General features: G+C 34.7%; 1 protein-coding gene across 2 annotated transcripts in view; it reads left to right on the top strand.

The window, feature by feature from the left end:
* Nucleotides 1–1,678, top strand: part of LOC112977832 (GDP-mannose 4,6 dehydratase-like) — a 90,731-nt gene extending 89,053 nt beyond the window's left edge. For both annotated transcript variants that reach the window (XM_026090625.1, XM_026090624.1), the window contains one exon: nucleotides 1,355–1,678. In XM_026090625.1, coding sequence (XP_025946410.1) covers nucleotides 1,355–1,360 — 6 coding nt within the window. In that variant the 3' untranslated portion in view covers nucleotides 1,361–1,678. The remainder of the gene's footprint in view (nucleotides 1–1,354) is intronic.
* The last annotated feature ends 11,254 nt before the right edge of the window (nucleotides 1,679–12,932 follow it).

The following is a 12,932-nucleotide window of genomic DNA, read 5'->3' as shown; positions in this document are numbered from 1 at the left end:
AGTGATCAAAAACTCCCTGATAACTACTTCTTCCAGCTGCTGCAGGGGAAGCGAAAGCTGATGGAAAGGGAAGGCAGTGTGGCATTCACGGGGTTGTGTTTCTTCTGTCACATAGATGGCAGCAGAGTGTTGCATACAATGGAGCAGCCCCATCGCATAATGGGAATGAAAGACTGACACTACAAGCTGACTTGTATCAACTGCAGCCTTGAAAAACTTGTAGTTAGGCGTAAAATAGGAAAGAAAGCTACTATTGATAATGCAGGCACATAGAGGATGAAGAAGGGTATGAGATGCCATAAAGTACTGAATTTCTGGAATAGTCCCAGGTGGCAAAACTTAATCTTTTAAGGTATGTCATCCACTCATGCAACATGATTGAAATCAGCTAACATAATATGCATGTCAAAATAAAGAGACAGAAAGAAAAAGAAAGTATTCACAAGTTGCAACTGAAAGTAATATAGAGCTGCCTTGGGGTACTGTAGGAATTGGCCAGAATGCCTATTTTTTAGTTAAGCAAGTTAGAGAAAGGAAATGTCAGTCCTCAAATCAGGCAAGCATTCTTTGGGAAGGTTTGCTCAAATGTCAGCATTTTTAGAAAAGAGCTGCAGTCTGTTATACCCCAATCCCCAAAATTAGATTTGCTGTTAAAATGGATCAGGCTGTAAATCTGTCTCTAGAAGTGTTTGATTAATAAAAGTAGCACAATGCCTGACTTAGTATTTATTAGGTACAAAATTAGTGGCTACAAAATTGATGTGGTCATCCAGACATTAAAGAGGCTTTTGTTGAATGCTCATCTGCATCCAAAATTTTGTAGTAGGACTATCCCAAAATAAAAGGTGGAATTCTGGTTCTGTTGAAGGCTTTGGTGTTCTGTTGCCTTTGATGTCAATGATTGCTTAAGACCCGGTGTTTTAAGATACCGTAGTAAGAGGAAAGAAAAGAAACCTGAGAAATAAATATTATAGTGTGACTAGAATAGTCTAGAGATTATATCAGGGCTGGAAAAATCAATATAGGATGCTATCTTAATGTTACAAAACATAATTAGAGTGTTATTTCTGATAAGGCTGTACGAATGCTACAGTTTCGGCTAAGCATATGCTTCACCATTTATTTTCCTGTGGTACCTCAGTATAGTTTACTTTCCGTAAACAAATGCCTTTGTTACAAAGTTGCCTGAAAATTGTTATAACAGCTTAGTGATATCTGTCAGATTTCTACTGGGATAACAACTTGTTTCTCATGTAATGTTTCATTTCCTCAAATCTGATATTTTAATGATCCATCTACCCCCTTGAACAGGCTAGTAACAAAACCAAACTGCAGTATAATTTATTTCTTACAGGTTTGAAGAAAAGCATATTTGATTCATTTTGAAGTGTGGCAACTCATGCTAGCTGTGACAATTTACTAAGATCAGAGGGGAATGTAAGTTTACAGGAGTGCAGGTGGTATCATTCATTGTATACCATGCAGAGTGCTAAAATCATAGCTCTGATTTCTGAATCTTTTTCGTTATGACTAAATTGCTGTTGATGCTGCCGTATGAGTGGGTCTGCATGTGGTTTTTTAAAATATCTTTGTAAAACAGAAGTGTTTTGATGATTTTAGGAACAATTTTATTGTATTATAACAATTATATGCAATTCCTGTTATCTGAACACTGGTAAAGCACTGCTAGTAAATGGAGGAAATGCATGCAATTCATTAGATAAGTAATAATGTGAAGCCATCTTTCTCCATTTTTTTTTCCTCTTGCTGAATATCAAATTAATTTGGCATGTCTTTTAAAAATTTTCTTGTGCTTTGAACACACTTTCATCAGGGCATATTAATTAAATCCTTGGAAAAAATAGCATAGCCATGTTTTTATGTTTTTAGAAACAGCTTACCAAGTTGCTGTTCTAAGCATTATAAATGGAACCCTTTGAAATATTTATGAATGTGCAATAATATATGCTTTGCATTCATTATCCAGAGGAATTAAGCTGGTACAACAAATGCTAACTTTTTAAAAATACACAATAAAAAAATTCTTTCTGTAAGAATGGTACCTGACAACTACTGGTGTCCTTGGGGCTAAGTGCTGCAGACTCCTATTTAAGCAAAACTTCATTGAAATGGATGTGTGAGAGGGGTTTGGTGGAGAGCGAGGGTGGTTGTTGTCTCTTGCCTCTTTTCCATTGAGCTAAGGATATTAGCTTGAATGACATCGTTTACTTTTCTCAATTTTGAAATGGTATATTTGCATAACAAAGCAGTATTCCCCCCCCCCTTCAGGATCATTAGGACTGCTGGGGGGGGGGGTTTGCGTGCATGCATTTCTAGTCTCTTTTTGCTGAGTAATACTAGATTTGTTCTTTGTTCTGTCTAAACTTGGCTTTGTGGTTTGTGCAGCTTTAAAAATGTATATTCATCCCCTTGACTTCATCTGTGGAAGAAATGCGTTGTACATTTTAAAACTACTTGGTATGTTTTATGAGCATGCAAAACAAGTGAAATAAAATATTTTCTGCAATAAAAATGGTTTTGCTTATTTTGTTACTGCATGAAACAATATAGAGATAACTTAGAAACAAAAAAATTGTGGAAGAATTGTTTCAGTGAGACACACGATTAAGAACCTATGATTAAGAAATGCTGTGTGGTCAGTAATGAAGAACTCAATTTATATGAGGAGGCGTTATTCCACTTACAATACTCTGTGGACATGAGTTTTTATTTTTCCTTTAACAGTAATTTAGAAGTTGAAGATGAAATAAAATGAAACAAAATTTGTTTAGGAGTTCCAGAATTGTAATGAGATCTTTTTTGTGTTGCTTTATTAGTTTCAATACATTTTTAGATATTAGGAGTAGACATAGTTGTTCATTATAGGCACGTTTTAAAATATATCAGTTGGGCAAAATATGAGTTGTCATTTTGAGGCGTTTAGAATCACTGTTAACTGTTGTGTTCTTTTTTCTATTTATAGCAAGGAGCTTGAGTAAATCTGTGTAGAATATCATTTTAACTGTTTAAGTCCTCTGTAAATCAAATAATTGTATACTTTGTAAAGAGTATACATTTGGTGTTTAATAATAAGCCTTCTAAATCATGAAGCAGATTGGTTTTAGCAAAATGTTGTCGCAGTTTGGATATAATAAAGCAGCATCACAATGAAATTCAACAGGCAGGAAAAAAGTCATTCAGAAGGAGATTTATCAGTTGTCTTCAGAAGTAAGAGTTTTATATCTTTGGAACAACTGAGTGATCCCTGCTTGTACAGAACACAGGTCTGGAGAGAGATAAAACCTTCATCAGCATTTGTGTCCTATTGCAAAACTTGTTTTGCAGAGGAGTTGGGTGTATTTTACATAGCAGCAGCAAATTGATTTTTTTTTTTTTTAATTCAGCTCTTGCTGCCATTGCATAGAGAACTTAATGCTCCTTAACATCTATTAAACTTTGTCTCATTGTGACTTTTCTGAGGTCTAGCTGTGTCAAGCATCTTTGACAATATACTCAGACTCCCGAAAGAGTGTAGTTAGAGCGATGGGAGCAGCACTCTGGTAGTTTTTCTTGCCTGTACAACTATCCATGCCTGTGTTCCATTACCTTATATTTTCATTAAATGTTTGCTGCATATATTGGTTTGAATAATTGCATTGTGCATGTCTGTTGAACTGCATTTTCCTATAAGCGTATGATGCTAAGAAGTACTTTTTAATTTTAGCCAGACGTTCTTGCATAATGTCGCTTTATGGTGATGCAATTTCACTGGCATAGCATCAAAACAAAGGATAAAGCATCAAACAAGAATATAAAAACAAATTAAAGGATGCTAGAAGTTTGAAGCATTGCTTAAAAGATTTTAATATGCTTAATGTTCTTGAGTTTTTTACAACTTTTTTTCTGTGTGTGTGGAACAAGTTGCGAGTTCTGTGGAGCTTTTCTAATTTTAGTTTGGTGCAGTACTTTCTTCCTTTGACTTGTCTCTAAAACTCCACTGTGGCAAAGAACATCCTCTATAAATGATGTATTTTAATTACAAGGTATGTGCGACCTATGTATTTAGTTAGCTGGGCAGTAAATTTTAATTGCAGAACTCTAAAAAATATTCCTGAAAACATTGCATACATTCATCACTCCTGAGTGCATGGAGCTAATAAAAGATTCACTTGGTTTACTGAAAACACATTATTTGAAATGCTAATTCTATTTAAAAAAAAAAAAAGGCTAAAAATTCATTGAGTGGAGGACAATAGAAGACATTAATTATTTGTGATACTGATGTCTGTTCTATATTGTAATTTTATGTGTGTATAAACTTCATTTATAGTAGCAGTTCTTGAAAGTTTTATCTGAAATAAAATTATATAAAATTCTTTCTGTAGACTTTGGAAGGTACAATTCAGTTAAAACAATATGGTGTGTAAATAGGTGATAAATGAGAATTCTTTTCAAATGTACTACACAAGAAATTCTGTGAAACCTTTTGTGTTTTTTGGAATATTGGATTTTCCCGATGCTGGTGTAATAATTCTAATGAAAGAAAATGGGACTGATTGACTTGTATTAGAGTCTAATCCAAAGGCCACTAAAGTCACTGGAAGTGGTTCTATACAATGCTTGAGAGCATTTCACGGTTGGAGGTTTCTTATTACTGTTTGTTCTGCATCTAATACTTTGACTTTGTTCAGATATCAGTGTTTTTAGGTTTCGTGCCTTCTTTTCTTGTAACATTCGGCTGTTTCAGAGTATCATTACTGAATGTTGCAAATTTTGAGTAAATCCATTTTATAGTGTTACTAGATTTGTTGCTGCATTACTTTTATTGAATACAATGATGAGAAATATGTATTAGAAAATAGAACTACAAATATTTGATGCTAATTAAGATTTAAAAGAATGCCATAAGGTCTGTTGAAGACCAAAACTTCAGATAGTTTTTGGAGAATCACATAGTGTTAACCTTGTTTAAACTGGGTAAGTACTTTACTTTGTGTAATTCTTTGCCTTACATTTGTGATCAAGATACTGAACTAGAATTCCCCTATAAATATTAGTGTAGGCTATTCTTTATTTATACTAAATTAATCAAAGCAAATGACTTGCAATTTCTCTTCAATGCTTCAAGTTAAATAATGGGAACTCTGATGGTTAGCATCAAGTCATGCTGAAGTCAAAATTTCACAATAACAACATGCAAGTGATCAGTATAAATTATTTATGATAGTGTCAGTGTAGACCTCGTAATCTAAGAATGGTAATACTGTTGCAATTTAATAGTTGAAAATACATGTAACGCTATCTAACATGAAAACCTCACCATCGTTCAAAGGGCAATTTTTCCATTCATTCTGTGGCTTCCATATTAAAGTTGAAATTTTTAATCCAAGAATGTTTTGCTTTAAAAAAAAAAAAAAAAAAAAAGGAAGGGGAAGGGAAGAAAAAGAGTTTAATATAGTGAGACCTGTGGATAAAACAGGATTGTCTGCAATATATTATCCTTTCTGTCAGCAAGTGTAGATTAAAGTAGGCTTTGCTTCTGTAAGCAAATGTTAACATTTTTATAGGAGGGGTATCTTTCTTAATGACATGTTATGTATGCATATTTACTGTTAGTTGTTAACATAGTCACAAACTGCACTGTTAACAAAATGAAACATGTGGCTTTCTAATGCCAAGGGAGTGTAAATAATTTGAAGATTTAAAGGTTGCGACAACAATATATTGAGAACATAATTACATTTTAAGGCAGGCAAACAATTGAACCTGAATTAACTGTAGCTTAAGTTTTAATTTATGGTTGGATTTTTTTTTTCTTTAAGTAGGTAGGCATTTTTGTTTTATGTGGGATGTGCAAGGATTAATATTTTGTCTTTAATATTTGAAGAGGAACTTTTTCCATATTATAATTAAATGTTGTTATGAATAAAAACTATACAAATAATTTTGTAACTTTTTGAAGTGGCTTTGCTCACTATATCTGCAAGTTTGAGAAGAACATCCCAAGGTATGCATGTCTATGTGTGGAAACCTGGCTGTCACCAGAACTTTGCTTAGGTGCTACTTGGTTCACTTGTATGAATCTACTCCTACTTTATAGACTGTGTTGCAAGACCTCCAGCACAGAAGCCATTTCTTCATGTGTATTCTAAAGCCTAACTGAGTTGGCTCTGGTCTGGTTATGACATTTCTTCTGGACTGCAGTATCATGTTGTAATTATAGAACATACTTTAAACGATGCAGATGATAAATGGAAATACCATATCTTTCATCTACTTCTACTAATATTCTGTTAGACTTTTCAGTTTATGCTAAGCTTTCTCAAATGCTTTTTCTTTTTTTTCTATTCATTAATTGGACTGCCATCTGCACAGCATTTGTGGTGTTTGCTGTAGATTCTTGGTTTTCATGAATTAATGCTATTTTTTTCTTTCTTTATCTTTCAGCCTGCATAGTGTTTTGTACAACCTCATTAGATTTGCATAAAAACAAAAAGTATACTATATTAAATCTGTTCATTTAAGGTGTCATTTTTGTTAGTATGCTATAAAATTGAAGTTAGAATGTTTAATGACAGTATAAATTCAGGTGGATGCATTTTAAAAATGAAGCCCAGATGTGATTATTCGTAAGCGTAACCTATAAATAAGTGCAAATTTACGCGGTATAGCTTGTGAATTTTTTCTCTCTATGGCAGGCTACAGTGACCTGTCTGCCTTTAACTACTTCAGTAAAGAAAATTGTATTAGTACGTTTATTAGTATATTCATACATTGTCATATGACACTTAGAACTTATTTTATGAACCTTTGTTTAGAAATTATGTGATTGAAAATAAGATGCCAATAGGGAAATACTCATTTTGTCAATGACAGATTTAAAGGATCTTTGTAAAATGGAAGTTCTCCTGCAGGGTTTTAATTATTATCTTTCTCTTAATGTAGAACATATTGTAATTTTTTTTTAAATGGTGTGCTTACAGTGAGAAATTGCTTATGTGACCAGCAGTAAAATCTGGAGGCTGTACTATTTGCTTTGTTGTTTTTATGACTATCAATTTTATCTCTTTTACATTCTCACTTTTCCTTGATTTTTTTTTTTAATAGCGCTATATTAGAATGTTATCCAAAAGACACACAAAGTTATTTAGAGCTAGTAGAGCAGAAAAGAGTGCTCTGTTGACTATTTACTGAGTTGTCTTTCCTCTTAGACATTGCATTCTTATGCATGTTGAACTACATTGGTATAACATAAGCATTTGCTTTGTTTTGTGTGGCACAGATGAATTACTTGGAATGCCATCAAAGCTATTTGCTGTGTATTAATAATGCTGAAGATTTCAAGTATTTGTCACATCGCAAGCTAAATGTARTGATAATAGTACAACCATGTAGTAGATTGGGTGTTTCATTACTATTAAAACTCCTGAAGTTGAATACAAAAGCCCGACTGAATAAATTAGTCTGTTTCATCTTTTTTTCTTCTCTCCTGTCACTTTTTGATTTAAGCTTTTTTCTTTCTTGTTAGATGGGTGGTAAGCGTGGGGAGTATGTGAAAATGTTACACTTTGGAACTGATTTAAAAGACTTTGACTAGAACCATCTGTTCCCACCTCCTAATCTTAAAGTTGCTCTTGAAAAATAGGCCAAACCTTATCCCGGGGGGGTGGTGGATACAACTATCTACAACAATAATAAAATGTAAAAATACAAAATATACAGATACCAAAAACTCAGTGATCTGTAACAGCCTACTCTTGCTTCTGGTTACTTTTGCAGAGTTTTCTTCCTTGGGTGGGAAGGGGAATATAGGATACACAGAAGGGGGAGAAAAAGCCACCTATTTGTCTGCATGTTAAACAGTATGATACTAGTATGGTGAAATCTGTGAAAGATCATCATCATCTTGCCTGTCTACCACACGCACATGTTTCTGCTTTGACAAGGGAACTGATTTTCCACACAGTCCCTCCCCTCAGATCCCGTTGCCTTTCCCTGAGGAAATGTTCCAGTGTGTCACGTTTAGGACTAAAACTACGTGTCCCAAACCTCACCTTGTTTTAAGTACTAATTAAAAAAAAAAAAAAAAAGTTAAACTAGCTTATGCCCTGCAATTACCACCTCTCAGATGAAACCCTGTGTAGGGATGATGCGTGTTTGTTTGTTTGTTTGAGAGAGAGAGGTGGTCATCTCATGTGGGGTTTTTTGGAATCCAAAACTCTGTTTAAAGTGAGTCATCTGTGGAGCTGAAACTGGCATAAATCTAAGCAATACACATAGCTACACTGCAAGTGCCTTCACCCTGAACTAGAGCTCCCTTTTAGTACCGAATCTACTGTGAGAATATTTGTCTTGTTTACTAATGGCATGTCTGGGCTTCACTCCAGGTATTGGAAACATCCCCTCACCTTTCTCAACATGAACTCTGCAGCAGTTGTATACCTGTCGAACATCAATGCAAAGGGTTATGATTTCCAAATACAGTATTTGCTATGGTACTTGCCCCTGGAAGAAAATACACTCCTGGTTACTTTCAGAATTAAATTTTTGAATCAAATTCTTTTTCTTTTTTTTTTTATTATGAATAAATTTGTGCATCTCATCATCTCTAAACCATTAATTAAAACATATTGCTGTAGTCCCTGTTACAGGGAAATCAAGCAAATTTTATGTGTTACTACTATTTTGGCTTTGCAGAATTAAAAAAAAAAAAAAAAAAGCCTTGCTGTGAAGTGATTCAAAAATAGTATTTTTTTGTTCTCTGTAAGAAACTCCATGTAATAGTTGTGTACTTTTCATTTTGTGAGTTTCTGTCTCTAAATAACTTCAAAATAAAGTTTGCAAGAGAGATGCTGTAGTGTATAATTCCTGGTGTAATACCATTGGATTTATGGTTGCTTTGCCATATTAAAAAAGAAAAGAAGTTACAGTTTAGCTCTTTAGAAAGCTGAAAATGAAGTTGGGTGCAAACTGTTTACTCGTCTTTGGGATGTTTCACCACCTTCAAACCACTATCCCTCCATTTCATCTGTGATGACTTAAGATCTTTACCAAGCAGCTGACACCAGATACTGCACCATCTTTATATCCTTTTCCCCCCCAAAACATGAGTACCTTCATGCATAATAATCTTTAAAACTACAACGTTCTTCCTATTATGATATATTTGTAACCATCTTCTTTTCCAGTCCTTCTGCTAGAGACCCACAGTTTTGAGGCCTCTTCCAGTACGTCTGTGGCTAAGATACTGATGTTTGCTAAGCTAGCTCATTTAAAACAAACTTCTGCAGTGGATGCCATGTGTCTGCCACTTTAAGGAATGGTTTTATTTCCATAGTGAAAGGCAGTAGATTTTAACTGCATCAAAAAGGTAGGGTGGTATGTTGGTTGTCTGTTTGAACTGAATTGCTAGTATAGATTGCAAGTTCCACATAGCAAGGACTATAGCTCCCGTGTTATGGCCTTTCTTGTAAGATCTGTCATTGTAGCATCCCCCATGCATTTTATAAGGATCCTTGGCATTCGATGTGAAGTGAAGAAAGCAACAGCTTCCATTTATGGCTTGCTACTTCAAAACGGAGAGCCATAACCTAGAGGTTCAAAGATGTGTTGAGCTCAGAACTTCATGTGCTTCTACACTAAGAGAATGTGTTATGTTCATTTAGTAGCAGTGAGTATCACATGGGTCCCTTTGTAAAGTGTACTTGCATATTCTAATGACTGGGGTGTGTTTATAAAACTGCTCTGGAAAAATATGTGCTCTAGGGTTTTAAAGTGTTGTGTTCTGTGGGAATAATTCAGGGTTTGCAATGTGATAACCATTTTTACTCTGTCAGGCACTATTATTAGCATGCCTCAGTCATGACATGGCTCTACCCCAAGCTAATGGAGATGCTGTAGTTGCTTTTTGTTATTGTTCCAGCTTTCAAGTTGACCTTTTTTTTCCCCCTCTAGGACAAAAATGTACTTCTCCATTCATGTTTCACAGGTGCATATAGCACTTGATGTATCCAGTTAGACTAGTACTCTACTTAGTGTGTTTCTGACTGTAGCTAGAGCCTGATGCTTTGATAGAAGGGAGGAGTAGGGGAACTGATGTGTGTCTCAAATGGAAAAAATGACACTAATTGTTTTATTAGACAGTGAATGTCAGCATTGTTCTGTACAGTGTGCCAATAGAAATTACTAATTCAAGCAGTCAAGATGAGAGTGACTCTTCTCAGCATCAGAAGTGTTAGACATAAAGAAGTTTCAGCTGTAAACATCTGTAGCACAGAGTAGTCATGAGCTTGATTAAAGTCTCTTTGCAGTGGCAGCTGTTATTTCTGTTGCACTTTTGAGAAATGTACTAAATAATGTAAAAAAAGAGGTACAGGTTTCTGTGTTTTAATTATGTAATGTTCAGCTATTTATGAATTGTATAGATCAAAACCACAAGTTGCTACTGTTAAAGCTTTGTTAGTCATTGCTTTTGTATAAAGTTGCTAGGCAGATTTCAGTAGCTAATATGTTTCACTGCTAGTCTTTTTGGCCTAGTGAACTGTGGTAGGATCTAAGGAGCTTCTGTAATTCAGTTTAACTTTTTTTTTTTTTTTTTTACTTCAGATTTTACATATCATAAGTGGGGGTAGAGATATTTTTAAAATCAAAATTACTTTTTTGATTATAACTGTTTATTTTAAATATAGGAAAAATTATGTTCTACTAACTTGTTCTTCATTATATCCAGTGGGAAAGACTGACCTTTTTCAGAAAAGGAAGATTGTGCCAGTGTTTGTAATAATTTTACATTGTTTTAATGCTGCCAAGGTTGCAATATTGTTCTTGAAAGAAGAAACAAAGAAAAAAGCATCTTCTGAATTATATGACACTGCCCTTTTCTTAAATGAGCAGAGCATTAAGTACCAATAAAAACATATATGCCAAAACTTTACTGTGGAATTTCTAATACATGTGAAGGTATTTTTAAATATTAGGCATATGTATAATAAATATAGTATTTTGGGCCTTCTGTGACCCTGTTGGTTTCTTACAGTTAAATAACAGTAGATATATTAGAAGCCCTAGGTAATTCCATCAGTATGCATTGAAAGTAGATAGTGACTGCTAAACATTTTCTTGGCCTTCTGTACATTAAAACAGGAAACAATTTGGTTGGCGACATAGAGATGGAATGCAGTACGAAAATGAAATAAGATAAAACTCCCTATGGAGAAGCAGTCTGCATGTTACACCCTGAAGGGATGAATGCTGATACTGTGCACGAAGAGCTGCTTTATAGAGTCTTGGAATTTCTAAATATTTATTATGGCAGTATATAATGGCTGAATTACATAATGTGTTGCTGTTTCCTTCTTTCTATATCCTCAAAATACCTGATAATTCAACCTTAAGCTAAATACTTATTGTAGTTTCATTACAGTTCTGTAGACAGTAGTCTTGAGGTAATCAACGCTATTGAAAAAATGTTTCAGAGCAAAAGTGAGATTAGTAAGGAAAGTATTCTAATGGTTAAAATACTAAGCTAAAAGTAGGAGTTCTAGGTTTTAACTCTTCCCTTACCATCAACTGCTGTGAACTGAGAACAAGCTAAGGTTTTGATATTCAGAGTGGTGTAATGCTCTCTTATTAATATCTTTGCAGTTCTTGATGCAAAGTCCTTTGTTAATACTATGATTTAAGTGGCTTATTTGTTTGAGGGATATCAGATGTAAACAAATTGAAAATTATATTCATGGCTTCTTGTATTTGTAATATGCAAGTAATTGATGCTCATCTTCAAAAGTTGATTCAGAATTTAAAGAACAAAGCTTCTGTTCTTTTAATTTTTTCTCTTAAATTGTCTTAGAGAACCTTTAAGTGTTCCTTTTCTTGTTATTTCTCAGTGTCAAACAATGGCATGGCAAACTAGAGATGTGAAGCTGTTGACAAAATCGTGAATAAAGTGTACACTGCAACAACGTGTAGGCAGTTCTTGGATTACTAGAACTGATGTGTTGTGCTGTTTTTACCTGAATGCTAAGATGTGTACAAAAGTCTTAAGATGCATTGGAGATATTTGGATCATCAGTAAAGAAAGGAAAAAGAAAAAATCCCCCATTCATGAATCATGGGGGATCCTTGCATGCTGAATAACTGAAAGAGGTAAAATGGGAGAGTTGTTTCTGGCATTGGAAAAACAGGTGTTTATTAAAGATCTGGACTTGCTGATCTGAACCTAAGTTCTTGGATTTATTGTGTGCATGCCTTCATGAGCAGTGACTTCATGCTCCCAAATTAAAGTTTAAAAAAAAACACATTTTACATTCTCAGAAGTCCAGTCTGTGCCATATTGAGCTGCACAAAGGGGTTCTAAAGTTCCTGGAGTTTTTCACCAGCTATTCTGTTTGTGTGGGGAAAGACCTAGCACGGACAGAGGCTGTGTTGAGCAGCTTCCCCATGTCTGCATACCCTATCAATCTGGGAAAAAGCAAATGAATCTTTGACAAGACCTCACTTGGTTTCCTGGCATGCTACTACCACCAAAACACCCTTTGCCCTCCTGTTTGAAGCTCTAAAATCACTAGGGGGAAAATCCTTTAGAAAACTTCTTTCGGTCCATTTAGGTTAGCCCCAGTAATTCTCCCGAGAACGTGCTGCCTGATGCTGCTGCTCATGTTATCGTTGCTTTAGGAGAAGAATTTACAGAATGGTGTGACTACAGCTTGAGGTTTGGAATGAGTAGCTGCCTAATGGCATAACTGAGTGCATCAAGTCAATACTTTCCAGCAAGAGTAGATGTATAAATCATGTAGGAGGACCATTTGAACTGGGTAATGGACTCTGGAATTCATTTTCCTAACCTGCAGAAGAGCTTGCACAGGTGAATTTACATACTTTTATGAATTTACTGGGAATAGCAGTAGGTAATAAGAAAGTCTAGTCTAGAAAGA

The sequence above is a fragment of the Apteryx rowi genome, unplaced genomic scaffold (genome assembly GCF_003343035.1).
Source record: "Apteryx rowi isolate R43461 unplaced genomic scaffold, aptRow1 scaffold_863, whole genome shotgun sequence".
Lineage (NCBI taxonomy): Eukaryota > Metazoa > Chordata > Aves > Apterygiformes > Apterygidae > Apteryx > Apteryx rowi.
This window is presented reverse-complemented; position numbering and strand designations above follow the sequence as displayed.